This window comes from Leishmania braziliensis (assembly GCF_000002845.2).
Source record: "Leishmania braziliensis MHOM/BR/75/M2904 contig, possible fusion of chromosomes 20 and 34".
In the NCBI taxonomy this organism is placed as follows: Eukaryota; Euglenozoa; class Kinetoplastea; order Trypanosomatida; family Trypanosomatidae; genus Leishmania; species Leishmania braziliensis.
The window spans coordinates 1,476,817-1,503,656 of NC_017947.1; the positions used below are offsets into that span (position 1 = coordinate 1,476,817).

A 26,840-nucleotide genomic window follows, 5' to 3' on the forward strand; every position below is an offset into this window, starting at 1 on the left:
CGCGTATCTGTGCGTGGGTACATGACTCGGTGTGTTCGGCTCTCCTTCGCAACGCTGCCTCTCACCTCGCCTTCCTCCTTCATTCTTCAGCCCTACGGCTCTGGCTGTTTTTCACTAATCTACGTCTTCGTTCACCCTCACGCTTGCAACGCCGATCTCTTTCGACTTGGTGTTGCTCGTGACGTGCTGCGCGAGCAGCTGTAACCCCAACAAAGAGAGCCTGCAGCCCTTTTCCCACCCGTTCCGCTTCTCTCAGGCGCCTCGGTCACTCCCCTGTTTAGTGTATCGAGTTGGTCGTGTTTTCTCCTCGTTCGGCTCTTGGTTTTCTCCACATATGGAGGCGCTCTCGACGGGCTTTTGTGCAGCCGCACTGGTGCAGTCGCTGGCACCAAACGAAGTCGAGGCGTGGCAGCAGCAGTGGCCGCAGCCTACCCTACAGGTGGTGGACATCCAGCGCTACCCGCCCGTCCCTGCTGCATCCTGTGGGCCATCGCGCTTTTATGTGGCCGTGTCGGACTCGGAGTCGGTAGCGTGGGTCGTGGTTCCGCCGTGTACCACCCTGGAGGACTCCGTCGCCGCGTTCGAGATAGAGGTTGGTTGCTGTGTTACCTTGCTCTCGCACGCGCTGGTGACCGCACCGAACGGTTTGAACGTGATTGTTGCGCTTCAGGTGAAGTACTCCAACAACACATTCCGCCTTCTTGGGCAGCCTACCTGCGCCAAGGCGCTCTTTCCACTCTCTGCGCAGTCGCTTCTACATCGCCAAGACACAGACGCAAAGGCCCACCGCGCCGTCGTCACGGCGCCGCAGCGACCTTCGCACTCCATTGCAATACGCGACTTTATGGAGGCCCCTCAGCGAGCACTGGGCAACTGGTGCGTCACCGCGCGGGTGGTGTGGAAGGGTCGCGCGTATCCTCTGAATTCGCACGTGAGTCGCTTCAACGGCAGCAGTGACACTCGCTGCGGCGTCGCTGGGGGCAGCCCCCGTTTTGTGTTTCGGTGTCTCCTTGTAGACGAGCACAGCGACGCTATGGTTGCGGTATTCTTTGGCGGCGAGGCGCTAGGGGAGCGGGTGCGACTCCACGGCTGCTACCGACTTGCTCAAGGGATGGTGAAATGGGGCTCAGGCGAGAACGGCGCCCCGATCGAATTGCAGTTTGTGGAAAAGTCCATCGAGGAGGAACTCACAGCGGACGACATTCGGCGAATGTTTCCCTTTCATGCTTCTGTGCTCGTTGGTGAGGTGGCTCAGCAGTTGCGGAGTGTGCTCGTGGTGATCGAGACTGCGCAGGTAGGCGGGTACGTCTCAGTGGTGGGCACAGTGGTCGCCGTGCAGAGCAGCACGCAGATCACCACCAAACGCGGTCGTGTGTGGCGATCTGTGGTCACCCTGGCCAACAGCACGGACGACAGCGCAGCCATGCGTGGCAGCAGCGGTCCGTTTGTAGAAGTGACGCTGTGGGGTGAAGTGGCTGAGACGGTGGAACCGGCGCTGGGTGAGCGCTGGGTGTTTCATCCGTGCGTGGTGCAGCTTTTTCAGCATCGCAAGACTCTCTCGAGTCTAACGTCAACGATGGCGGTGAAGCTTGTGCCACGCGAGAGCGGCGGCAAACACGCTGCGCTCGCGACAGCCCCACCAAGATGGGAAGGCGAAGAGGGTGGTGCCGACGCTGCACCGACCACTGGCAGTGCCGACGAGGCCGTACATAATCCACAAGTCCCCCAAAAATATATGCAGTTGGTGCTCGATCTCGAGGAAGCCTCCCCTACATTACCAGTGCTGACGCGTGTGCAAGAAGTCGTGCCACCGTTGCTCGACTGGTTCTGCACGAAGTGCAACCAAACTCAGCAGCGCGTCGTTACGGCGGGCAATACCGCGACTGGATTCCCGACCGCCTGTGCACACTGCAGAGCGACGCAACTCTGCCCAACACTACACCTCTGCGTATGGCTTAGCGATGGCCTCTGCGCCGGCCTGGCTGCCTTTCATGGCTGCGCTGCAGAGTCGTTGCTGGAAGCGTCGCCTGCTGAGGTAGCGCGATGTGTGGAGCGTGAAGTATCGCTCGCTGCAGAGATGTGCGACCGCCTTGTTGGGTTGCCTGTCTTGGTGTGGCTGCTGCCGTGCGGTGTCGTCGATGGGTTCGATGCGCCGCAGTTTACCGTTACCAACTGCAAACGTATTCCATACACCTCCGGCTGTCATACGCTGGGGTCTGCCATCGACACCTTGGCGAGCCCCATCGACGGCATGCATGGCGGCGCCGCTGATTTCGCGGTGTAGATTGCTGACCGTGGCGGAGGACACTGTGGGAGAAACGGAGCCTCGCCCGCACGCCTCCCCCCCCTCCCCTCCCCCTGCTCCGACAACGAAAGGGAAATGAAGAAAAAAAAAACAATGCGCCCGTGCTCTGATGCACCGGACCGTGTAGTCTGTCGTAAGTCTATGTGAATAACTCCCTTTTTGCTCGTGCTGCGTACGAGTACTGCTACTTGCTCTTGGTTTTCCTGAACTTCTTGCTTTCTCACCCCCTCCACCTACACAGCCTCATCTCACCCGCCCACGGAGTGTGACGCCGATCGGGGCAGGGGAGTGCAAGGGAAGGGCCCAACGAGCCACAGACTAAACACCTAGTCATTACTCTCCTTTCCACCTGCGAGCATGCGGAGTGCAGAGAGACAGATGACTGACACAGCTGTCAAAGCCTAACAATCGGTGAGACTCTGCCAAGCTTCTCTGATCCTCTCGCCATCCCCCACCCCTCGTAACACCAACCCCCGACCTCGTCTTTCCGACCTCCCTAGACCCTAGCGGAAGTGAGGGTTGTGCAGAGCGTTTGCGAAACTCCAAGAGAGTGCCTCCACGGCGGCAGCATGGCGCCGTAATTTGCCACGTCGACCTCGATGCGCCTTCACTCCTTCCTCCCCCATCTGCTCTCCCCTCCTTCAACGCGTTACTACACTCCCCTTCCCCCGCCCCCCCCCCCCCGTAGTGGTCCTTCATTTTTGTCCCCGCCTCCTCCGCTCAGTGTGACGGCTGCCCTGCCCTCCATTTCCAGTCGGAGTTTGGGTTTCTCGCCTTTTCGTTTGTGGTTTGCCCCTCTTGTTGAAACGCCCTCACTCCCGCGCCAGCGTAACCGCTGCACCGTAGGATCGTAGCACCAAGGAAAAGCACGTGTTTCCCAACACGCCGAGCAGTAAAGGGTACAACACCACCATCACGTATCCGTGTGGGCAACCCCCTCCCGTGAGGACTCGTGTCTTAAACGTTTATGTATGTGCCCCGCGATCACGTAGAGAGACGTGTGCAGTGCGGAATCCCTCGCACCGCCCACTCACCCCTTCCCCAGTGCCATCTGTACCTTCCACAGCACGACCATCACGGTGGACGTGTGAAGAAGATTCGCCACGCACAGTGGCGCTGACCAGTCTCTGCATGCCTCGCTCACAAATGAGTCTCTCTCAGATCGCCAAGGACTGCATCACGGCTGTCCTCAAAGCCATCAAGAAACACATTTCTGGGGATGTCTTGAGCGAGCAGAGGATCGGCGCGGTCTTCGAATTGCAGCTGAGGGCCACCGTTACATCCGAGGCGGAGGTCGCCCAAACACTGCTCTCCGCGATGGTCAAGGCCGCCTGTGGGGCAGCGAAGGGCTCTACAAAACTGCCTAACGGAGAGCTAATTGTGGACGGCGCAGCACCGCTTGCCCAGCACTCCTTCGCCGAGGCAGTTCGTGTGAACACATTTCGCTTTCAGGACCTTCCAGCCGACAATCACGCCCTGCGCCTCGTAGCCGAAGCCACATACGCACGTCACCTCCAACGCTTCTCAGAGCTTGTGGTACAGGGCATTCATGACTTTCCGCCATGCCTCCTGGGTGAGGCGCTCTCGCGCTTTGACGTGAGCGTTGGCGGCTATGTGGTGCTGTCACTCTCGCTAAGAAAAGACAATGGCATCCATCTACGCCTCTTCACTACAGCGATTGATGCTGTGATGACGTGCATGTGCAGCACCTCTTTCAGAGCTGAGGTGCTGCCACGAAAATGGGAAAACCGTGACACGCTGCCGCCGCCTCAGCTCCTCGAGCTACTGGAGGAGGTGCAGATGAACATTTCCGAATACTTTAATGGCAGCGCACAGGACGATCACGCCCGCTCGGTTGCAGTGTTTTTGATGAGCTCCGTCGGCGCTGACATCTGCGAGTACTTTGACACGAAGGCAACGGCTGTTGGCGGGCTGTTTCGTGGCGAGAAGAAGGTGCTCGAGGAGGCGCATTTGTGCTGCGATGAATGGCTGAACGCGTGTGGGAAAATGACCACGATCGACTGGGTCCCTGTATGGACCGAGCGGTACGAAGACACCGCCCTCGTGCGCGTCCGGGATCGCCTGCGCGCAACCCTCGCGCTGCGCGGCATGGTCGAAGAGATTCGCGAGGTGCTAGGGGCTCAAGAGTTCCGCGCCCTGAGGACGGACGCACTATGGGACGTTTTCGACGATGTCGAGGTGATGAATCCCTCGAGCACGGCGCAGAGCCAGTGGAACGGCGCCCTCGCCGCCTTCTACTGCCGTCTCGAGCCGATCGAGCAACGATGCGCCAGCGTTCTGCGTGACTTGTTCGTTACTCGTGCCGGCCTTGCACCACAGGCTATCGTACAAGAGTTCTCCGACTACTGTCATCTCATGAAGCGCCCTATCATCTCGAGGGAGCTCGTGACCGAGCGAGAGGGTCTTCTGGCTAAGCTGAACGATCGACTGAACACAATTCGACTAGAGTACGAGCGTCGGGCCGAGAGCACCGAGAATGAGCTCGTGCTTCAGGAGGAGGACCGTCGCTGCCAAGCGGGCCGCTTTTTCCCGGGCGTTGCAAACAACATAATCTGGCTCCGTCAGCTACGTGAGCGTGTGGAGCAGAAGATTTCGATGTGCAACTCCATTCTCGCCGACCTGCCCACGGCGAGCGCGTTTGTGGCGTCGGCGAGTCAGCTTCTCGACGAGCTGGGCGACTACGAGCAGGAATGCTACAGAAACTGGGTGGCAGATGTCGAGGACAAGCGTGAGGTGCTGACACTTGACGCAGATGCGCCGTTGATGGAGATTGACGCGAGCGGCCAGGTGGAGGTAAACTACGCGGAGCGACTGGTTCAGCTCCTCAAGGAGGTGCGAGTGCTCGGCGCCCTCGGCTTCCACATTCCCGGCACCGTTGCTCGACTGGCTCAGCAGGGGACGCAGTTCCTGCCCATGGGCGTCGCCCTGAAGGAAGTCGCTAACACATACAACTCCATGGCGGCCGACATCATCCCGTGCACGCGCGCCATGCTACTGGAGCCGGCCGTCGGCTTCGAGAAGGTGATCACAGCCAGCGGCAAGAAGAAGCTTACGTGGCGCAGCAGAAAGGAGGCTGCGCGCTTCATTGAACAGTTGCAGGCCGCGGCACAGTCCCTGACAGAGTTCAACCGCCGCCTGCACAAGACGCACAGCGAGATTGAAGGAATAGTGGTGGAGCTCTTCAGCCTCAGCCTACTCCGCTCCCGTGACCGCTGGCTCAGCAAGGTACGGCAGATTCGAGAAAAGATAGAGGCCGCTGGCTTCCTCAACACGGAGTCCTGGCGTCAGTTTTGGGACATGCAGCTCTACAAGGCGATGGAGGCCCAGTACCAGCTGGGGCTCGCCTCCCTCCACGAAGCTGTCGAGGAAATCAAGGCCGACATCGTCTACAACCCCGAAAGTGGTGAAGCGTCGTTACGCCCTCCCCTGGAGGTGCTCCGGCTGCAGTACTACCAGCGCATCAACGACTTTATCACGTTCCCGTGCCGCTTCCAAGGATGCGCGAAGGATAGCGCATTCCATGAGATGCCATCACGCAACGCGCACGGCATCTACGTAGTGCTGCAGCTCGCCGCTCAGTTGTTCAAGCGCGTGACACACGAGCTGAGGCGCTTTTCGCCGTACCTTGTCATTGGCCGCTGCGGCCGCGGTGGCAACCCGACCCTCGAGGAGATCGCTGGGAAGTCCCTCACGGAGGTCCAGCATTGGGAACAGAGTATGCGACTGCTCAAGCAGAAAAGCAAGGAGATCAGCAGCGAGGACCTTTTTGTCCGCTGCGGCTGCATCACGCTGTGTACGGCGTCCATCAAAGGCACTGTGGAGGAGCACCTTGTGCGTCTCACAGACGCCCTCAAGGTCACCCTGAAGCAGAGCGCCGAGCAGCACCTCCACTCTATCAACGGCTACCTCGTCAAAGCCGCCAAGTGTCTGGACAGCAAGATGACAAAGCTGGGCGAGATTGGTGAGGCTAACCTGCTCTACGGCGAACTCATGGAGCAGCGCCCTGCCATTGAGGTCGAGTTCTACCACTTCTACAATAAAAACGTGCTGCTGCAGAATATGACGGGCACGGCAGGTCTCGACTTCGCCAAGACAAAGGACCGCTGGACCTCTTTCATGAAGCGTCTGGATTCGCACGAGAAGGAGCTCGAGGACCAGCTGAGTCGCATGCGGGAGAACGTCTCGGACTCGGTGAAAGAGTGGGAGAAGGACTCCATCCGCTTCACGACTCACTGGCATGAGCTGAAGCCGAAGGACCTGACGGCGCAGAAGCCACTGGTGTTCGTGATGAAAACGAAGGAGAAGTTACAAGCACTCAAGGAGCGTGGAGAGGAGTGCAAGAAACAGTGTGAGTACTTTGGCCTTGACGAGCCGGACCTGCAGTCACTCGAGGACACAGAGACCGACATCGAGGACTACGCCAAGATGTGGGGCATGCTAGGCGACTTCCAGCAGCAGGCGCAGGAGCTGTGCAAGGAGCTGTGGATCAGTTTCCGCGCCAAGGTGTACCGTTTCGAGGACTTTGTGAAGCTGTGGCAGGGAAGGCTGAAAGAGATTCCGCCCAACTCGGTGACGGTACACATCCGCACGATGCTGGACAACTGGACGCACTGCGTACCCCTGCTCACGTATATCCGAGGAGAGGGCTTTACCTCTGCTCACTGGACAGAGTTGTTCAAGCTGCTCAAACTTCGAAACGTCACGCAGGACACCGTGAACTTTGGCCAGATCCTTGACCACTACGAGGACATTCTCAAGAACGAGGGCCCCATCAAGAAGCTGCACAGTCGCGCGCAAGGCGAGGCACAAATCCGAGAAGCGCTCGACGACGTGCGGGCCTGGGGCACCGATGCACGCTTTGTCCTCACATCGCATCCGGACCGCGCCGGTGTGGTGCTGATCACTGACTGGAAAGATACCATGTCGGCGCTCAGCGACAACCGTGCGTTGATGCTGAGCATGAAAGAGTCACCGTACTTTGGCCTCTTTTCGAACGATGCCACCAAGTGGGAGGACCGCTTATCCACCCTCGACGAGTATCTCCGTCAGATGAACCAAATCCAGCGCAAGTGGGTGTACCTGGAACCCATCTTCCGCCGTGGCGCCCTGCCACACGAGAAGCAGCGCTTTGACCGCATCGACTCGGCTTACCTGACAGTGATGAAGGCGGTGGAGAGCGATAACCGACTGATGGCGCTTGCCGAGCACACAGAATTTAAAGCCACGCTGCACGACGTCTCGGAGCAGCTGGAACGGTGTCAGAAGGCGCTGAATGAGTACCTTGAGTCGAAGCGCGACGGCTTTCCGCGCTTCTACTTTATCAGCGACGACGATCTCCTCGAGATCTTAGCACAGAGCAAGAACCCCAGCGTCATTCAGTCGCACCTCAAGAAGCTCTTTATGGGTATTCACAGCGTTCAGCTCGACGCGCAGAAAGAGAACATCTTACAGATCCGGTCGGTTGAAGGGGAGGTCGTGACGCTGCGAAAACCGGTGCGGGTGACGGAGGAGGTGGAGACTTGGCTCTCTCAGCTGGATGTGGAGGTGAAGGCGACGCTGAAGGTGCACGTGGCGGAATGTGTGACCAAGGTTGACATTGGCGCCTACGCATCGCAGGTGCTCTGCACGGCGGAGATGATCACCTTCACGCGCAAAGTCGAGACAGCGATCCGCGACACTAGCAGTGGTGGTGGTGCACTGCAGAAACTCAAGAGTCAGCTGCAGACCCGGCTGCGCGAGCTCACGGCGTACGCTGGTGGCAACGGCGATGTGTTGGTCGGCATCAAGCTGAAGGTACTCATCATGGACCTCATCCACAACATCGAGGTCGCGCAGTTGCTCATCACGAACGGTGTTGATAAGGAGTCTCACTGGCTGTGGAAGAAGCAGCTCCGCTTCTACCTAGACAGCACACAACAGTGTGTCCTACGCATGGTAGACGCAGAGTTCCGGTACAGCTACGAGTACCAGGGTAACGCCCCGAAGCTGGTGCATACTCCGTTGACAGACTGCTGCTTTCTCACTCTTACACAGGGCATGCGGCTGGGCTACGGCGGCAACCCATACGGCCCCGCGGGCACCGGCAAGACGGAGTCCGTAAAGGCGCTGGGTAACGCGATGGGACGTCAGGTGCTCGTCTTCAACTGTGACGAGGGCATCGACTTCAAGTCCATGGGTCGTATTTTCACAGGCCTCGTCAAGTGTGGAGCCTGGGGGTGCTTCGACGAGTTCAACCGCCTTAAGGTCGACCAATTATCTGCGATCTCGCAGATGATCCAGGTCATCCAGGAAGCCCTCAAGAACGGCGACAAAGTGTGCGAGCTGCTTGGCAGGAACATCAACGTCGACCCCAACGCTGGCATCTTCGTAACGCTGAATCCTGCCGGCAAGGGCTACGGCGGCCGCAGCAAGCTGCCAGACAACCTGAAGCAGCTCTTCCGGTCTATCTCCATGAGCGCCCCGGACAACAAGCTCATTACGGAGACGATCCTCTACAGCGAGGGCTTCGAGAACGCCACGCAGCTGGCGACCAAGGTCGTTGAGACGTTCACGCTGTGCAGCGAGCTTCTGTCCCACCAGCAGCACTACGACTGGGGACTGCGGGCGATGAAGTCGGTTCTGCGTCTTGGCGGCACGCTCGTCCACGACTTCTTGATGGAGCGGGTGGCGGGCAAGGTGCAGCTGTCGGCGGAGCAGCTTCTGCAAAAAGAGAGTGAGATCCTGATCAAGTCGCTGCGAGTGAACACGCTGTCCAAGCTCACCTTTGACGACGCCGTACTCTTCAACAGCCTCCTCAGCGACATCTTTCCTGGCGTGCCGGTGCTGGAGATCCACTACGAAAAGCTGCGGCCAGCCATCGAGGAGTCCATCAAGGAGCTCAAGCTGCAGGTGGTGGAGACACAGATCCAGAAGATTCTGCAACTGTACGAGGCACTGCGGCAGCGCATGGGTGTCGTGCTCGTCGGGCCAAGTGGGAGTGGCAAGAGCACCCTCGTAAAGGTGCTGCGTCATGCGCTCCAGAGGCTTGGCAAGATGGTTCCACTGTACATCGTGAACCCCAAGGCCCTACCACGCGACCAACTGCTGGGACACATGGACCCTGACACTCGCGAGTGGTTTGATGGCGTCCTCACCGATGCGGCGAAGAAAGTGGTCAAAGAGGAAACGTCCGTGCAGTCATGGATCTTCTGCGACGGCGACATCGACCCGGAGTGGGTCGAGTCGCTGAACTCCGTACTGGACGACAACAAACTGCTGACAATGCCGAACGGTGTGCGAGTGCAGTTTGGCGACAACGTGAACTTTCTCTTTGAGACGCACAGCCTCGAGTTTGCCTCGCCAGCCACAGTGTCGCGCATGGGCATCATCTACCTCTCCGAGGCGGACGTGGACGCCGAGATGACAGTTGCGTCATGGCTGGCGGAGCAACCGGAGGAGTCGCAGGAGCAGTTGCGGCGGTGGATCGACGCCTACTTCTACAAGGCGATTGACTTGCTGCTCACCGCAGGCAATCTTGTGGTGGGAACGACGCGGACCGGCCTCGTCATGTCCGGCCTTGCGCAGATGAAAAACTGCACGACAAAGAAGCGATTTGCGCTGGCGCTGCTTTACGGCCTGGGCTCCTATTTGCCAAGGGAGGCGCGGGGCGACTACGCGAAGGCGATTCTTTGCCTCGTCGAGGAGCGGGCCCCGGATGCGAAGAACCCGTTGGACTTCCGGTATGATGAGGAGCGGCAGGACTATGTCTCGCTGGAGTTCGTGCCGACGGTGGACCTCACCATCGACGACCTGTATCGCCACCCGATGGTAGCGACAGTGGACTGCCAGCGCGCGCTGGAGGTGATGCGGGGGTGGACGAAGCCAACGAGGCCGGGCGTGTACCGTCCTTTTATCCTGGTCGGCCCTGAAGGGTGTGGCAAGACGATGCTGCTGAACAACCTCTTCATGAACACGCCCAGCACGCGCGTCGCAAGCCTTAACTGCTCGGCCCATACTGAGGCGATACACGTCATTCAGAAGCTGAAGCAGACGTGCTCCCTCTTCACCTCCAACCAAGGCAAGGTGCTCAGACCCAAGGAGGCGGAGCGGCTTATTCTCCTCCTGAAGGACCTCAACCTGCCAAAGCCAGACCGCTACGGCACCGTCCAACTGCACTCCTTCCTCCAGCAGCTTATCCTGTACAACGGCTTCTACGACACGGAGCTCGAGTGGGTCATGGTAGAGCGGGTGCAAATTGTGGGAAGCATGACCCCTCTCGACAGCATGGGCCGCCACCCCGTCGCCCCACGCTTCTTAGCCATCACATCCGTCTTGAGCATCTCGTACCCTTCTAAGGAAGCGCTGCAGCAGGTGTACTCGGTGTTCCTCAATGTCATGCTTCAGAGTGGAAAGCTGAGGCTAAATATGCCGAACAAGGGGGCTGCCGACTTGGCCCGCGGCGTCATCACCATCTACGAGACCGTCGTCGCGCGCTACACGGCAGACGTGGCGTCGCACTACGTCTTCAACCCACGCGACCTCACCCAGTGGATGCTGAACTTGCTGAATTACAACACCTCCAACATGGGTGACGTCCTCGCATACGAGGCGCGGCGTATCTTTGCCGACCGCCTGGTGACTGCCGAAGAGCGTATGCGCCTTACCAAGGTCATCCGCGAGAACGTGACGCTGCTCGTCGGCCACCGAGACGCGCCGTCAGAGAAAGAAAGTGTATACTACGTGTCTTGGCTAGACACTGCGCCTGCCGGGAAGAAGCGCCTGGCGGGTACTACTCTGGAGGAAGTGAAGAAGTCTGCGGAAACGTTCGCCCTGAACTACTCTCGCGAGAACGCCGCCCTCAATGTAGAGCTTATCCCGGACGTGTGCGCGTGGATCACCCGCGTCGACCGCGTACTGTCGCAGGAGCGCGGGAACCTGATGCTGGTGGCACGCTCCGGGGTGTGCGCGTCTCAGATCGTACGTCTGGTCGCCTACAACAATCGGACAGAGGTGGTCACGCTCGGCATCACGCGCGAGTATGGAGTCAGAGAATTCATTACAGAGCTGAAGAGTGTCATGACGAAGACGGGGGTGGAGGGGCAGAGCGTTGTGTTGCTGCTCGAAGACTTCAACTTCTTCCACCCTTACTTCCTTGAGACGGTCAACTCGTTGCTGTCGTCCGGCGAGGTTGCTGGGCTCTTCACCCAGGAGGAGCAGGATGCACTTCTCAACCCCCTCAAGGACGATGCAGCGGGGGAAGGCATGAGCACCTACGCCTTCTTTGTTGACCGCATTGCCCGCTATCTGCACGTAGTCGTTGTCATGGACCCGACAAACCGCAACTACGAGCTGCAGTGCCGCGCCAACCCCGCCCTCTTCACTCGCTGTAACGTGTACTGGATGGGGACGTGGGACAGTAACGCTCTCAAGGTGGTCCCGCGCATTATGATCTCGGACACCTTTAAGGTGCTTGATCAGCGCGAGGACAAAAAAGAGTTCAGCCTCACAACCGAACTTGTGCACCTGCACCGCTCCTTTGGAGAAAAGTTCTCCCCTCAGCACTTTAAGGTGCTCTGCGAGACCTTTGAGCATCTATTTCAGGCGAAGAGCCGCGAGGTCGCCAACGGGCTAGCTCGGCTGACGAGCGGCGTGACGAAGCTCGACGAGGCGCAGGAGAACGTTGACAAGATCGCCACGGATGTGACTGAGAAGAAGGCGCTGTTAGAAGTAAAGCAGCAAGAGGCCGACGACGCACTAAAGGAGATCCAGAAGCGCATGGAGGAGGCTGGCAACCAGAAACGCAGTATCCACAAGATCCAAAAAGAGCTCGACAAAGAGCAGTCGGCCATTCAGGAGCGCAAGGTCGTCATCGAGGGTCGGCTGAGCGGCATTCAACCGGTGCTGGATGCCGCTCTATCAGCTGTCAGTGCCATTCGCTCCGACCACTTGACGGAGCTGCGCTCAATGGGCAAGCCGCCAGCAGCGGTGCAGTGTGTCATGCAAGGCGTCGTGCTGCTGATTGAAGCGGGGAAAAGCTCCGAAGCGGCTATGTGGCCTGCCATCCGCAAGGTGCTGGCTGGCGACATCAAAGGTCACATTCTCAACTTTGACATCAACGATGTCGATGCCGCTTCCCGGGCGCAGGTGGAGAAATTCATTGCCGCCAACGCCGAGTGCTTCAAGCGCGAAACCATCGCCCGCGCTTCCAAGGCTGCAGCCCCGATGGCAGAGTGGCTCAAGGCGGTGGTAGAGTACAGCAAGGTGCTAGAAACGGTGGCCCCGATGCGGGTCGAGCTGAAAGAGTACGAGACGAACCTCCAACAGGGTCAGGAAGAAAAGACCAAATACGAAGGCAAACTAAAAAGGGTGGAGAGGAAGGTGGAGGAGCTCAAGGATAAGTTCGGCGAAAAGACGACTGAGGCAGAGCGGCTCAAGGACCAGCTGGAGGAGGCGGAGCAGCTGCTTGTGAACGCCAAGGAGTTGCTGTCGAAACTCAGGGATGAGCACACGCGCTGGACAGCGCAAATGAAAACCATCAAGCAGGACTCCTACCTCTTGCCAAAGCGGTGCCTACTGGCCGCTGGTGTTATCACGTACCTCGGCGAGGACGCAGAGGACACGCGCCGGGCCACCCTGGCGGAGTGGAAGGAGCGGGTGAAGTTGCCCGACTTCAACTTCTTCACATTTTTACGCGATGAGAGCGTTCAGCTGCACTACAAAGCCGAGGGCCTGCCGGACGACGAGCTCTCCATGGATAACGCCGTCATGATTCACGAGCAAGTGAGCACGCCGCTCATCATGGACCCCTCCGGTCAGGCAGCTGGCTGGCTGCAAGCGAACCTGAAGAAGCAGAAGGCGGTGGTGGATGTCTGCAGCATCTCCGAGGCCCGTCTGGTCTCCGCCCTCGAGTTGGCGCTGCGGTTTGGCAAGAAGTTTATCATGTTGGATGTGGACCAGGTGGCACCTTTTCTGTACCCTATTCTCCGCAGGGAATTTCACAACGAGGGCACGAAGCGCGTCATTCAGATTGGCGACCGCCGCACCGTGGACTACGCGGATGGCTTTCAGCTATTCCTCGTCACGCGAAGCACGGACCTGCATGTGGCGCCGGACATCATTAGCTACCTCACGCCCATCAGCTTCACCATCACACAGAGCGGCCTGGAGGGGCAGTTTCTCGGCATTACAATCCAGCACGAGCAGCCGCAGCTAGAGAAGGAGAAGCTCGAAGTGCTCAAAAAAGAGGAGGGTCTCAAGATGCAGCTGGCGGAGCTAGAGGAGCAGCTATTGGCGAACCTCGCCAACTCTGAGGGGTCGCTGCTGGAGAACAAGACGCTCATCGAGTCGCTGAATCAGATCAAATCGCAGGCGAGCGACATCACTGCGGCGTTAGAGCAGTCGAAGGTGGTGCAGGAGGACCTCGATGCGAAGCGGAATGTCTACCGCCCCTTCGCCACCACCGCCAGTTCCGTCTTCTTCCTGACTAAGAGTCTACAGACACTTTCGCACATGTATCAGTTCTCCTTCCACCTCTTTCTCGACCTTTTCCAGCGGGCGCTGAAGCGGCACAAGGACCTGCGCACGGACCCGGAGACAAAGATTGCGGCGCTGCAGGAGACGTTCATCCAGATCACTGTCTCCGCCATTGCGCAGGCGCTCTTCAAAGAGCACCGCGTAGTGTACGGCATTCACCTGTGCCGCAGCATTCACCCCTCCGAGGGCACCGCAGCGGAGTGGGACTTCTTCATGGGCAAGGCGGTTGCCACAGAGGAGAAGCGGAAGGAGGTGCGCGTACCCACCTTTGTCTTGCCGGACAGCGTGCAGACCTTCCGCACCTTTGCGGCGCTGTTCCCCGACCTAGCCTCGAAGGCGCGCTTTCAAGAGGCAGACGTATGGCTGCAGTGGATGCGCGCCGCGACCCCGGAGTCGGACTACCCTGGCTTTCTCAAGTCCCTCACGCACTTCCAGCGACTGCTACTTATGAAGACGCTTCGCGGCGATCGCCTCGTCGCCGCCATGAACGCAGTGGCGTGTACGCTGCTGAAGGTGGACTCCCTTGGCGAAAACCGCACCCTTGTCTCTGCCGTGGAGCAGTCCGACGCGAACCGCCCTATCCTAGTGATCACCTCCACTGGTGCCGACCCCTCCCAGGAGTTGCAGAGCATTGCCTATGACAAGATCGGCAGAGCGCGGTTCCACCAGCTTGCCATGGGGAGCGGACAGACGAACGAGGCGATGCGGCTGCTGCGTGAGTCTGCCGTGAAGGGCGATTGGCTCTTCCTGAAGAATCTGCACCTCGTCATTCCATGGGCGTCGCAGCTGCAGAAGGAGCTGATGGTGCTCAAGCCAGACGCGTCCTTCCGGCTCTTCCTCACGAGCGAGGCCCATGACGCGTTCCCGTCCATCCTGCTGGGCCAGTCGCTGAAGATCACCTTTGAGCCACCACCAGGGATCAAGCAAAATCTGCTGCGCACCTACAGTGGCTGGGATGCCGCGTTTGTGAACGAGAAGAACGAAAGACAGCGGCAACTCCTCTTTGCAGCGGCGGCACTGCAGGCAATTGTGCAGGAACGCCGCTCCTACGTACCGCAAGGCTGGACGAAGGACTACGAAGTCACGGCGGCAGACCTCAAGTCTTCGATCGACATTGTACTGCGTCAATCAGCACACGGCGAAGTTGACTGGCACTCCATTCGTGGCATCCTCAACGACGCGATCTACGGCGGCAAGATGGAGACACCCTTCGACAAACGTATCATGGCAACCTACGTTGACAAGATGTTCCGCGTCAACTGTATGGCGGGTACGAAGCTGCAGGAACCAGTGTTTCACCACACCCGCATTCCGAGCGGCGATTACCATGAGTTCCTGAAAATTATCAGGAAACTCCCAGACAGCGACATTCCTGTTCTCTTCTCGCTTCCACCCAATGCCGACCGGGTGGTGCAGCTGTCTCGCGTGCGTGCCCTCACCAGCGATTTGCAGCGCATCAATGAGTCGTACAGTGAGGCGGCTGTGGATCGTGAGGCTTGGGCCGCGCGCCTGACACCAATCCTCGATACCTGGACCGCACTGACAGCTCCACACGCCGACATACTCGTTCCGCCGTCGTCAGCCCCGCCAAGCCCGTCGGCTCACTATACCGCTGCTGCCGCGGCGCCAAGCCCGCTGGATCGCTTCCTCGCAGCGGAGCTTCTGACGGCGCGGCGCCTGGTAAGCCAAGTCAACATAGCTGTGAGCGATCTTCGCAAGGCGATTGACGGTGTTGCGCTGCTGACGGAGAACTGTCGTAGGGAGGCGGCCGCGATGATCCTCGGCGACGTACCTGCCAACTGGGAAGGGCACTTCCCCAGTGCGGGTGGCATTGCCACATGGATGCAAGCGCTGGTTCGCAAGGCCGTCGCCATCGGCGAGTGGCAGAAGATGATGGTGCACGGCACCTTCACAAGGGCCACGCTTGACCTCTCCAAATTTCTGCGGGCGAAGACCTTCTTGAACGCGCTGCGGCAGGAGACGGCACACGCCATCAACCAGCCCCTAGTGTCTCTGGCGCTGGTGGCAACCACATCTACGCCCCCAACCAACGCGTCGTTAGTGATGGCCCTCGAGGGCCTCATGCTGCAGGGCGCTGTGCTGGACGACGCCGATCTGCTAGAGCCCATTGCCACCGCTGATGAGCCGGCGTTCTTTCCCATCAAGAAGGCCTTCGCCGCGTGGACGGGGTCGCCGCCGGTGCTCAAGGCCTCGGTGCGAGTGCCTGTCTACGCGAATAGCACGAAGGAAGACCATGTCTGCGACTTTGTGCTCCCGTGCGCCGACGAAGTGGCCGCGCAGAACTTTGTGCTCTCTGGTGTGTCGATTGTGCTCGAGCAGTAGACATCATCACTCACCAGCTTCGTTTGCCACGTTGTTCATGTGCGTGCTGGTGTGCATTCGGGCCTTGGTCAACTGGTGAGTGCACTCGCTCACTCTTCATTTCTAACCCATCTTGTTGTTTGTGCCCTGCATGCTGGCGACTGAGACAGTTCTTCACCGAGTACTGATGCTCTTGTTGCCCCCGATCTCTCTCTCTCTCGCTTCCTTACACACGCTGTATCGTGCACGCCATCCATCCCTAGCCCTCTCTGCATTGGCGGTGCTTATGTGTAGTGTGAGACTGACTTGTACGTGCTCTCTCTATAGATCTTTGGCGGTCGTAGTGGTGGTGAGGGACAGCTGCATTCTGTATAGGGCTGCACTCGCGCGTGTTCGTGCTGCGCCTTGGATTCTGGTCATTAGCGTTGCTGTGCTTTGGCCCGGTGCGAATGTGGTGTAGGGAAAAGGCACAAGATCGCACGGACGGACGGCGCACCTCGAACGCGCTCGTCAAGGCGGATGGGGAGATTCTGTTATGTGTGTAGCGGAGCGGCCTGTGCACGCGCTCCCCTTCCCCCCCCCCCCCCCCGACACAGCGCTTGTCATGCCACGGCGCACACGGTTGACCGATTCCATCTTTGTTTGGCTAGGTGCAGATCCCGTGCCCTCATCGCGCTGGCTTGTTTGTTTCCCCGTTTGCGCTGGTGGTGGGCGGAACTCTCTTCTGATCGTTTGTTTGACCTTTCCCTCTCTCATCGCCGATGTTACCGATGTACACGTACATGGCTGTTCTGACCACAATGTGTCAATCGATCTCCGTCCCCACAAACAAATTGAACGGAAAAAAATGCTAGCAAGGCCTTTGGATCGTCCTCAGTACGTATTGGCGTTTGTCCGTGTGTGTCGGTGTCGATGTCAACGAATTATTGCCAAGTAGCTACCCGAGGGCAACAGATGCCTGGGGGGTGCTCTCTTGGCGCCAAGGAGCACAATGACGAGGATTTGGTACTCCGTGGGGTACCAAAGCGTTGGCCTCGCCGGTGAAAAGCGGTGGCCCCCTGCGTCTGCGCGAGCACCATGCTCGCCTCCCCCTCCCTGACTCTACTCCCGGCCGCCTTGCTCGATCTCATCTTTTCTCCTCTCTCCTCCCACCCCATCCACGCTGATAGTGCAACATCCATACACACACACAGTGACTATCAGCCTTGACAGTAACGCGCCGTCCTCCTTCATGTATGGAGACAAGGGCCCGCCTAAGGGCTACAGTGTCCCTCGATACGACACCAATGCCAGCAAGCGATGTCAAACATGTTCGAGCAAGGAGCACTGGACCTTTGAGTGCCCACAGAGGCAAGTGTCCACGTCGTCTGCAAAGAAAAGCGCCGCCGCGACAGTGAAACTGAGCCGTAGCCAGATGCTCCGGTACGGGATAAAGCAGAGGTCTATCAATTTCGTGCCGGAACCGACGGAGCGCGAGCTGTTTGATGCGGAACTAAAGGAGCTGCGCAACGTGCTGACGACGGAGGTGCGTCAGGAGCTCAAAGCTGAAAAGGCTGCGACTCACAAGAGCGGCCACCCCCGCACGGCGCAAGCGGCGCCGCTTCTCTCCGCTGAGCCAACAAAAGAGTCGCCACTTGACTCCGTCACAATCAAGAAAGAGCGTGAGGAGGAGGGAGGGTGATGGGTGAGGAAGAAGAACGGAACTGGTGGCACAAGTCTTAGGAGAGCTGCAGACGCGTGGTGGGCGCATCTCTTCGATCTGCTTTGGTCCGAAGGAACCTCTCTCCTCCTCGCTTCCCTCCCTCGTGCAGCGTGACGCACTGGCAGCTGGGCACCACCATCTTTACAAGAGTCGGAAAGGAGAAACAGCAAGCAAAAGAAAGCAACGGCACCGCGTGCACATGGTCTCTTTTTGGTGGCGACGCGGCGTTTGCGTGATGATGCACCTCAATACTGCCTCTTTTCCCCACTACCACAAGGCCAGGCGTTGTGCCAAGTAAGTGAAAAGTACCTCTCTCCTCTTCCTCATCCCCCCCACTCTCTCTCCGTCCTGTTTGCTCGTACCTCCTCATCATGCGCCGCTCCCTAGTGCAGTGCGCCTATTTTGTCTGGTATGACGCTTGTCGTCGATATGACTGCGTTAGTGAGCCAGGACTCTGAACACCACTGAAGTGCCTGCCGACGGACGGTAGACAAGGTTTTAAAGGATCAGCACTTGTTTATCCATACTCTACAGGCACATTGTTGTTTATCGTTTGCTGGGACACAATGCCTGTACCAGCTCACCCCGTCACAGCGACCACTCTCACGCAACATACTGATCGATCGACCACCCGCAACATGCCCCGCCCCCTACCGCTCTGCCCCGATTTAGACTGGTATGACGCTTGTCTCCTACATGACTGCGTTAGTGAGCCAGGACTCTGAACACCACTGAAGTGCCTGCCGCGTCTCCTTCTCCCCCCCCCCCCCCCCCCACTGGGCTGTTGTGCTCTATGCAGCAGCACCTTGTTAAGTATACGGACGCACAACACTCTCGTTGGGCGTATCGATCAGCAGCCTACATCTTTCTTTTTGTTGTTGTTGTTTTCCTCTAATGGGTTTGAAGATGCTCTGGCGCACTGTCCGCCGCCATGGCTGGCCGCTCACCTCAGGTCTGCTGATTCTCCACCTACTCACCGTGACACATTGGTGGATGGTGACCATGTATCTCCCACGCAACAGTACTCCCCCTGTACCCCTCAACCCTGACCACAATGATCCACCGCTGCCAAGCATGTCACGGGAACCGTGGTGGAGGAAGCTGAGGGAACAGCCCTCACCACCGTTCTTTCATCCCCCGCCACCGCCTCTGCACAACGAGGCACCAACTCTACCGCCGAATCGAGTGGCTGTCATCTCCACCTCGGCGCCTTCCATGCCTCCGCGACTGTCTGTGTTGGCCACTGCGCGACCAATCGAAGGAGGAGCGAGCACGCGAGGCATCATCCCCCCTTTGTCAGCAAGGTTGCCGACCGGGATTGGGACCCCTGCTACCACCAGCGCTTCGCCAACTCTCTCCCCGGACGACAGCATTGCCGCCTTTTACAAGCAACTCAGCCTATTTGAGGCGAATTTGGAGGTCAAAGACGTAAAAGGCAACCCTGAGCAACCCACCAAGGACTTCGTTGACATCGACGCAAACGATGAGGCTGGAGAACCGCTCCCGTACGACTCGCACTACGTCGAGGACCCTGCGCGCTGGGCAGCGTGTGATCCTCGCAACGCCTCCTTCTCCGTGGAGCGTGATCGCCTGTGCCAGGAGTACCTGCGCAATCCCAACAACATGCGCAGCATAAAGGCAATGTCATCAAAGCTGCTGCAGGGTCGCACCATCAAGATGCAAATCACGTACGCGCACAATATCAATACCATCGTAAAGTTGTCGCAGCGGAAGTTTCTCTACGAGGCCGTCAGTGAGTACTGGGCCTACTCCTTTGACCGCGCGCTCAAGTTCAACCGGGTGCCAACATCGGTCTTTGTCGCCATTCCGCTAGACTATTTGCGAGTCGCTGTCGCCTACTCGCCGCTCTTCTCCCAGTGGTTCAACCGCTTTGTCGTTCTGTACAACTACACAAACAAGAACTTCGTTCAGTGTAGCTACTACACGCGGAAGGTGTCGGAGTGCACCATGGCGACGGTGCAGCTCTGGATGAAGGATGTTCACCCCGCACTCAGCACATTTCTGGCCATTCCGTACGAAATCGACGCCTCTTTCATTCGTAAGTACTACATCCCTGGCCACGAGCTCTTCGCCGGCACTAAGCGGGCACGACTGCGCGCTGTCGGCGAGCTTCTTGACCGCAGCATATTTGACTTCCTTATCGGCAACACCGATCGCGGCACTAATGACCATAACAACTTCGCTTACGGCGGATGTAGCGCCGACACAGAGTGCCAGCTTGAGAAGCCCGAGAACCGCATCAAAGGTCTCGCCAAGTATGCCTACCTCGATCACGGGAGCAGCCTGTATTCCCATAAGGAGCCGTTCGGGAATCTGTTCTTCGGTGACGCCGATCGAATACGCATCTGTCGCTTTCGCCGGTCCACCTTTGAGCATCTCGCCAAGTTCGGCTCCACTGACCGCGCGCACCACCCTCTAATTCAACACGTCGAGCAATCCATACCAGCCGCTGCCTACGAGGTCAGCCACGAATCTGTCATTCGTAAAGTGCAGGTGCGCCTTGACAAGATTCTGTACATCATCAGCCGCTGCCGGGTCAAGTACACCGACAACGAGGTGTTTTCAATGCCAGAGTACGATGCAGTACGCATTGCCGAGGAGGACGCAACGCTCGATGACGAGTGGGACTGAGGCTGGGTAGGTACGACGACTATGCCGCCATGTGTTTCTAGCGACGCCGCAGAGGCCCCTCCCCTCGTTCCTCGCACGCCGAGTACAGTTATGTTGTGGTTCTTCTTTTTTTGTCCACTTCTCGCCCCCCCCCCTCCCTCGCTTCGCTCTACGTGGGGGTGAGTGGGTGAAGGATGTGTGGATGATGAACGGCGTTTCTGCAAGCCAAGACGCACTGTCGCGCCTTACATTTCCCTCTTCACACATGTTTTCCTCAAAAAGACGGACTAGCGCACAGAGAACACGTGATTTCATGTATGCATGTGTTTGCTGATGTGCCATACGCGAAGTAAAACTGAAGAAGATCTTGCTAGAGTTGCAGTGCCACTCTCACAGCTGCCTGCACATGAACTTCTTTACTCCTTCTCACGCGAATTGTGTCTAACGCGTACGTCCGATACGAGGGCGGATGGGTGTGCGGAAAGCGTCTCTCGAAAAGCAAAGACAACATTCCTATTTCTTACACGCAAACGAAGTCCTCTAAGCGGGACTCCCTCATGCGTATGTGCAAGTGGAGCAAGTGAAGACACGGCGCGAGGCACTACATAGGCTTAAGATATGGCCGTCTCCCTCCCTTCTCCTCCACCGCCCCCCCCCCTCCCCCCCACACACACACACCGATGCGATTATCATCCCCCCCCCCTCACTACTTTGCTTCGCAACATTGCTTCTCTGCTTCTCCTTCTTTCACCCGCCATGACGTTTGCAAGGTCGGGTTGCATGGGAAGGAAGTGGAGGTGTCTGAATGACGCACATGCACGCACAAGTGTTTGTACACACACACACACATCTCAGTTGCACGTGTGTGTCACTTATTCTTCCTCTCTAGCATATCATTAGCGTAATCGATAATTGACATGTGCGTGACGGCTCGTGACCTGCGCTCCTCCCTCTCTCTACCCTCAGCGCGCAGACACACAGCGATCGAATTTGATATGCATCTATTACATCCGAATGAGTAGCGCGTAGAACTCGAATCGGCGCTTTCTTCTTCACTTACAAACTGTCGCCCTCGCCCTCTCGTGCGCTTTGCATGTGTTCCTGTGCTACGTGTGTGCTCGTCATTCAGCGTGGTCTTGCCTGAGCGCATCTTTGTGGCGGCCACCCTACCTTTCTTCGCGCTCTCTTTTTCTCATTTCCGTTCGACTCGGCGTTTCTCGCGTGCGTCATGAACCTAGATGCGTGGGAGGAGAAGGTGCGTCATGTGCAGCCTCTCGAGATGAAGGAAATGCAACTGCTCCTTCGCACAGCCGTAAATCTTCTCATCGAGGAGAGCAACGTGCAAGGGGTGCACCTCCCTGTCACCATCTGCGGTGACATTCACGGTCAGTTTCTCGACCTTCTTCGACTCTTCGAGGTGGCTGGGGAGATTCGTCGTGAGTCTAGCAGCATGAACTACATCTTCCTCGGCGACCTTGTCGATCGGGGGCGCAACAGTGTCGAGGTACTTACCTTTCTCTTGATTCTGAAGCTCAAGTATCCGCACAAGATCACCCTCATCCGCGGCAACCACGAGACCCGGCAAGTCACCACCATGTACGGCTTCTACGACGAGTGCGCTGCAAAGTACGGTACGGTGGAGATTTGGAAGTTGTGCACGGAGGTGTTCGACTGTATGCCGATTGCCGCACTCATCGAGGGCAAAAGTCTTTGTATTCACGGCGGCCTCTCTCCTGAAATCCGCGCGATTGATCAAATTCGGCTGCTGAATCGGCGGCAAGAGATTCCAAACGAGGGACCCTTCTCAGATCTCGTCTGGTCGGATCCAGAGAACGTCGACGGCTGGGTTGTGTCGCAGCGCGGCGCCGGCTTTCTTTTTGGCGCCTCCGTCACGCAAGAGTTTATTCACCGCAACCGGCTCAACCTCATTGCCCGTGCGCATCAGCTCGTCCACGAAGGGTTCAAGTACCACTTCGACGAGGACTACCTCTGCACCGTGTGGTCAGCGCCAAACTACTGCTACCGCTGCGGCAATCTCGCCAGTGTCTTGCGCATCTACGAGGATCACTCGCGCGAGTTTGTCGTCTTTAAGGAAGTGGAGGCACAGATCACGATCTCCGACGAGCCAAAGGGGAAGGGGCCCGGTTACTTTCTGTAGCGCGCCTCCCCTACTTCTCCTCTTCATGGCGCCTTGCACACACACACACACACGCGTAATGGATGCGTTGGCGTAGGCCTGGAAGAGGTATCTCACTGAAGGGGAAGAGAAAAAGGTGCTGATAGGGAATGGATGCGCCTTCATCCTCACCTCCTCCTTTTTTCTGACCTCACCGGAAAGGTGCTTCTGGGTCGTAGCAGCTTGACCCCGGCCGGCGTGTCATTGGGCGTCGGTGGCGAAACGGTGTCTTCCCCCCCTCCTCTCTTGCCTCTCTCTTTTGCGTTTCTCTCCCTGAGTGAGCAACAACTGACTCAACGCAAGAGGAGAGCACATGAACTCTTCACACGCACCGAGCTGAAGGCAGAAATTCAGACATGCACACAGAAAAGTGCACATGTGGTTGAGGCGGGTCGCATCCCATGCTGTCTCTTATGGTTGCTTCTCTTCGGTGTACCCGTCGATCCCTTACTTACGCACGCACACACACCGTGCAACGCCGATGATGAAGAGACTGAAGGCACGTAGTTCTTCTGCACGCCAACAAGCAGCCGCGCTGATGCGTCTTCCAAAAGCCGCCTTTCTGAATTCTCCTCGGTGTAAAATCCTCAACGAACTGAAACTCGAGGTGTTTCTCCACTTCTGTTCGCTGACAAGCTCTCCCCTCAAAATGTTCTTTCTCCCTGGTATCCAAACATTTCTATTCTTCTCCACCACTCCACCCCCCTCTCTCAGCCATTCCGTCGCTGATCGTTCAACATCTTGGGGAATCGCTGTATCGTCTTCGAAGTCGGTCAATACCGTCGGTGTACGGACTACACACATTCTACATTCTTTGTACTCTTTACAGTACTCAACCGCGCCACAATGTCGTTTTCTTTAGCAGAGCTACAGAACGTGATCTTCGACGCCCTCGCTGGTTGCCCTTCAGACGCGCCACAACAGGCGAAAGATACAGCGGTGACGTTGGCAGGTGCGTCCATCTTCGCTGGATCATGGCAACCGATGGAGGCAACGCGGTTGCCGGTTCGCGACTACCTCCGCGGGACGGGCGAGTTCAAAACGGAGGACTCCTGTCGACGCGCTGTGGTGCGCGCCGTAGATGCGGTGCTGAACGAGGTGCTCAACGACGATGCTGTCAACGCATTCATTGGTGCCAAGGCATGCGACTCGGTGGACGTCGTCGGAACATGTGAGCAGCTCCTGCGCAAGTACCTTCTTTGGGTACTCGATGGCTACTTAAACTACGACGGGACGTCTCAGTGCCCCTTCTACAATGCCCTCCAGAGTACGGTCTGCGCATTTGCGACAGAGTGGAGTCATGCGTTTGGGCCAATGTTTACGGAGGCTCAGGGTCCTCACGAGTTCTTCAGCCTGTTGGTCACGCGCGGCGCATGGCACGGCGCCACCGCAGCGGCGAGGAACCCTGACGACCCCAAGGTGCATACGATCGCCGCTATGGTCATTCAGGTTTTCTTGATGGCCAAGTCGTACTCACCGGCTATGCCATTTCCTTCACATTTCTCGCTCTGAAATCGCTCTCGCCAGATCACGGGCTGTGACGCTTCCATGGTCACGGCGTTGTCGCCTCGTCTTGCAACGGCGTCAGCGCTCGCTCTCCCCCTCTAGCTCTCTGTCCCTCACTTTGCTTTCCGCGAACGTATGGTCAATTATTCCTGTGGCGCCTCACAGTGTAAAGGAGAAGGTATCCCTTGAGCTCTAAGCATAGCGCAAACAGTTGAGCACACGATCGCATACGCATCTCACGAAAAAGGAGTGTCAGTAGTTGGCGTGCAGTGCGCCTGTGTCACTCTCCGCTTACCACCACCTCCTCCACCCTCTCGACGCCTTCCTTCTCTTGGGAGCAAGGAGGGAAAACAGTCCTCGAAGGAAAATGGAGCGCCTGCGGTGAATGTGTCGCTCGCATGGTATTACTGTCGACTCTCTGGCGATGTGCATGATACGCTCACCTCTTTCGCGCACTCCCTCCTCGAACACCTCGTCTGAATGGCTGTGCAGCACGCACACGCCCACACAAGTAAGCAAGTACAGGCACACGCCTTAGACACAGTGGATGCATGGAGTCGAAGGTGATTGCGTTGCTTAATTCACGACCACTGTTGACAGTGGTCGAGGCTGCCGCACAGCTTGAGGTGTCTCAGGGGGATCTTCTGCCCATCTTCGCCTCCATTGCCGCCTCCCACGAAGGTGTCTACAAACTTCTATCGAGATCGGTCGAGGAGGCAGCCAGCGGCAGCGCCACGGCAGTTGTGCTGCGCAAGGCAGATCCGCTCAACGAAGACACCTCCGCTTATGCGCTGCTCTCCCTGGCGTGTTCCTTGAATGTAACGACGTCGTCAAGACCGCTGCAGTTGCATCCCAGCGCTGCGGCATCGCTGCGCCCATATCCACTAGTGTCAAGGACCGTCATGGAAACCCGCACGGCCGCGACATCCCAGTCGCTGCCGCAGCCTGCAGCACTGGTGTCGCCGGTAGTGTTACCGCTCCCAGCCGCTGCGCCAACTGAAGCTGAGCTGCCAAAACCAGAAGTCAGTGGGCCTGCGGTGATCTCATCGCTTGCTGCAACGCCAGCTGCCCTGACAGTACCGCCACTCGTGTCGGAAGAGCCGCCTCAAAGCACGCCGGCTTCTGCGACTGCAGCTCCTCTCAAGGAAGAGAAAGCTCTTCGAGCTCCGTCGCCGATGGCTACCATCTTCGATAAAATGAAAGAGGCCGCTGCCACAAAGCGACTTCGCATGGCGGATGCGGCAGCAAAGCCGCAACGCCAACCATCGAAGCTGAAAAAAGTGACGAAGACGGAGAACACAACAAGCTTGGTCAGACTGGCGCGGGCGTCGAAGCGAAAGCGCGGCGGCGCTTCTGCAGCTACAGGGGCCGCCTCTGCCCCCTCCTCCATGAGCTTCCTCGACAACGAGGAGGAGGAGGATGCGACAACTTACTTTAGCTCCAGCGAGGGCAGCAACAGCCATTCAAAGAACATTGTGAAGGAGGATTCGCCCATCTTTGACGTGGTCGAGCTGCCTGCCTCGAACGACGAGATTATCATGTGTGACTACGCCCCACCGCTCGCATTTCGTCCAGCAGCACCGCTACCCTCTCCCCCAACACCAACTCCTGCCAAAAAGGCGAGCTCAGCCGCAGTCCCGGCAGCGGCCGGTGCAACACAGCACACGCTTGGCTCTTTCTTCAACACCGCTGTCGTGATGTTCCAGAAGTCGTACGTGCGGGAGGTGCAGACAGAGATGAAGATCGAAAACGGCGAGTTTGTCTGTTGCGACCTTCCCTGCTACAAGCACAGCTCCACAGGGGAGGTAATCAGTGAAGACGAGTACCACCAGCGCACTGCTGCGCTGATTCGCAGCAACTCGCACAGCGCAGCCGGAAGCACCCCGAATGAGAAGTCCATCGGTACCTCTAGAGAGTCGCCGTCATGCCCGGCTGCAGCGCAGAAGACGGATTCGAGAGGCGCTGTGCAGAAGCGGGGAAAGCAAGAGCAGCTGACAGCGTCGCCGGCCAAGACACTCCTTTCCTTCTTCAAGCCCTCCTTGGCCTGAGAAAAGGACAGTGTATGTGTGAAGTCGCGTTGTTTTCCTTTTTTTTGCCGCTGCGCCGATCCTGTAATCCGCCTTACAGGGAGGGAGGAGCACGTTGGGTGCAACAAGGAGGCCTCGCGCGCGGCTCGCGCGTTTGCGACTACCTGGTATGTTCAGGTATGCTCATGAAACAGCTCACGAGGCTGCGGTGGTCTGTGTGCGTGAGGAACGGACTCCGCTCACAACCCCTCCTCTCGATCTCAAGGGACTGTGCCCTATGAAAGAGTTGTGCACAACTCTGTCATAGGGCTCCCCGGCATCTTTTCCTTTGCATTCATCTTCATAGACGTCACAGGCTTGCTGCTGCGCACACACGCACGCAGGCACCCCCACGCTTAGTGGATATTCATAGAGTTTTTCTTGTCTATGTGTGTGTGTGTGTGTGTTTGTTATGGGGGCGAGGGGAGCGGAAGCGGGAAAGAACGATGTAAAACTGCAGTGAGGTCTGCCCCCATGTGTGCTGGCATGGCGTTCCGCGCCGTGTGTTGCACGTTGTGGCCCTGCTGCTGCTAATTTCGCCTCCCCCTTCCTCTCCGTTTTCCCATGCGTGCAGCACGTTTGGACACTAAAGAGACGCGC

The 26,840-nt window shown here is 58.0% G+C and overlaps 7 protein-coding genes across 7 annotated transcripts; all 7 read left to right on the top strand.

Annotated features, from left to right (window-relative positions):
* Positions 1 to 334: 334 nt before the first annotated feature.
* LBRM_20_3780 (conserved hypothetical protein) lies at positions 335 to 2,284 on the top strand (the record flags this gene model as incomplete). The annotated part of the gene is made up of 1 exon (XM_001564608.2): positions 335 to 2,284. The coding sequence occupies one exon, from the start codon at positions 335 to 337 to the stop codon at positions 2,282 to 2,284; it is 1,950 nt and encodes a 649-aa protein (XP_001564658.2).
* A 1,167-nt stretch (positions 2,285 to 3,451) lies between these two features.
* Positions 3,452 to 16,180, top strand: LBRM_20_3790 (putative dynein heavy chain; the record flags this gene model as incomplete). Its single annotated transcript, XM_001564609.2, has 1 exon — positions 3,452 to 16,180. The coding sequence occupies one exon, from the start codon at positions 3,452 to 3,454 to the stop codon at positions 16,178 to 16,180; it is 12,729 nt and encodes a 4,242-aa protein (XP_001564659.1).
* A 1,210-nt stretch (positions 16,181 to 17,390) lies between these two features.
* On the top strand, positions 17,391 to 17,840 carry LBRM_20_3800 (conserved hypothetical protein; the record flags this gene model as incomplete). The annotated part of the gene is made up of 1 exon (XM_001564610.1): positions 17,391 to 17,840. One exon carries the CDS (start codon positions 17,391 to 17,393, stop codon positions 17,838 to 17,840), a length of 450 nt encoding a protein of 149 aa, XP_001564660.1.
* Positions 17,841 to 18,854: 1,014 nt separating this feature from the next.
* On the top strand, positions 18,855 to 20,513 carry LBRM_20_3810 (conserved hypothetical protein; the record flags this gene model as incomplete). Its single annotated transcript, XM_001564611.2, has 1 exon — positions 18,855 to 20,513. The coding sequence occupies one exon, from the start codon at positions 18,855 to 18,857 to the stop codon at positions 20,511 to 20,513; it is 1,659 nt and encodes a 552-aa protein (XP_001564661.2).
* Positions 20,514 to 21,720: 1,207 nt separating this feature from the next.
* LBRM_20_3820 (protein serine/threonine phosphatase, putativee) lies at positions 21,721 to 22,650 on the top strand (the record flags this gene model as incomplete). The annotated part of the gene is made up of 1 exon (XM_001564612.1): positions 21,721 to 22,650. The coding sequence occupies one exon, from the start codon at positions 21,721 to 21,723 to the stop codon at positions 22,648 to 22,650; it is 930 nt and encodes a 309-aa protein (XP_001564662.1).
* Positions 22,651 to 23,514: 864 nt separating this feature from the next.
* Positions 23,515 to 24,180, top strand: LBRM_20_3830 (hypothetical protein, unknown function; the record flags this gene model as incomplete). The annotated part of the gene is made up of 1 exon (XM_001564613.1): positions 23,515 to 24,180. The coding sequence occupies one exon, from the start codon at positions 23,515 to 23,517 to the stop codon at positions 24,178 to 24,180; it is 666 nt and encodes a 221-aa protein (XP_001564663.1).
* A 545-nt stretch (positions 24,181 to 24,725) lies between these two features.
* Positions 24,726 to 26,222, top strand: LBRM_20_3840 (conserved hypothetical protein; the record flags this gene model as incomplete). Its single annotated transcript, XM_001564614.2, has 1 exon — positions 24,726 to 26,222. The coding sequence occupies one exon, from the start codon at positions 24,726 to 24,728 to the stop codon at positions 26,220 to 26,222; it is 1,497 nt and encodes a 498-aa protein (XP_001564664.2).
* Between the last annotated feature and the right edge of the window lie 618 nt (positions 26,223 to 26,840).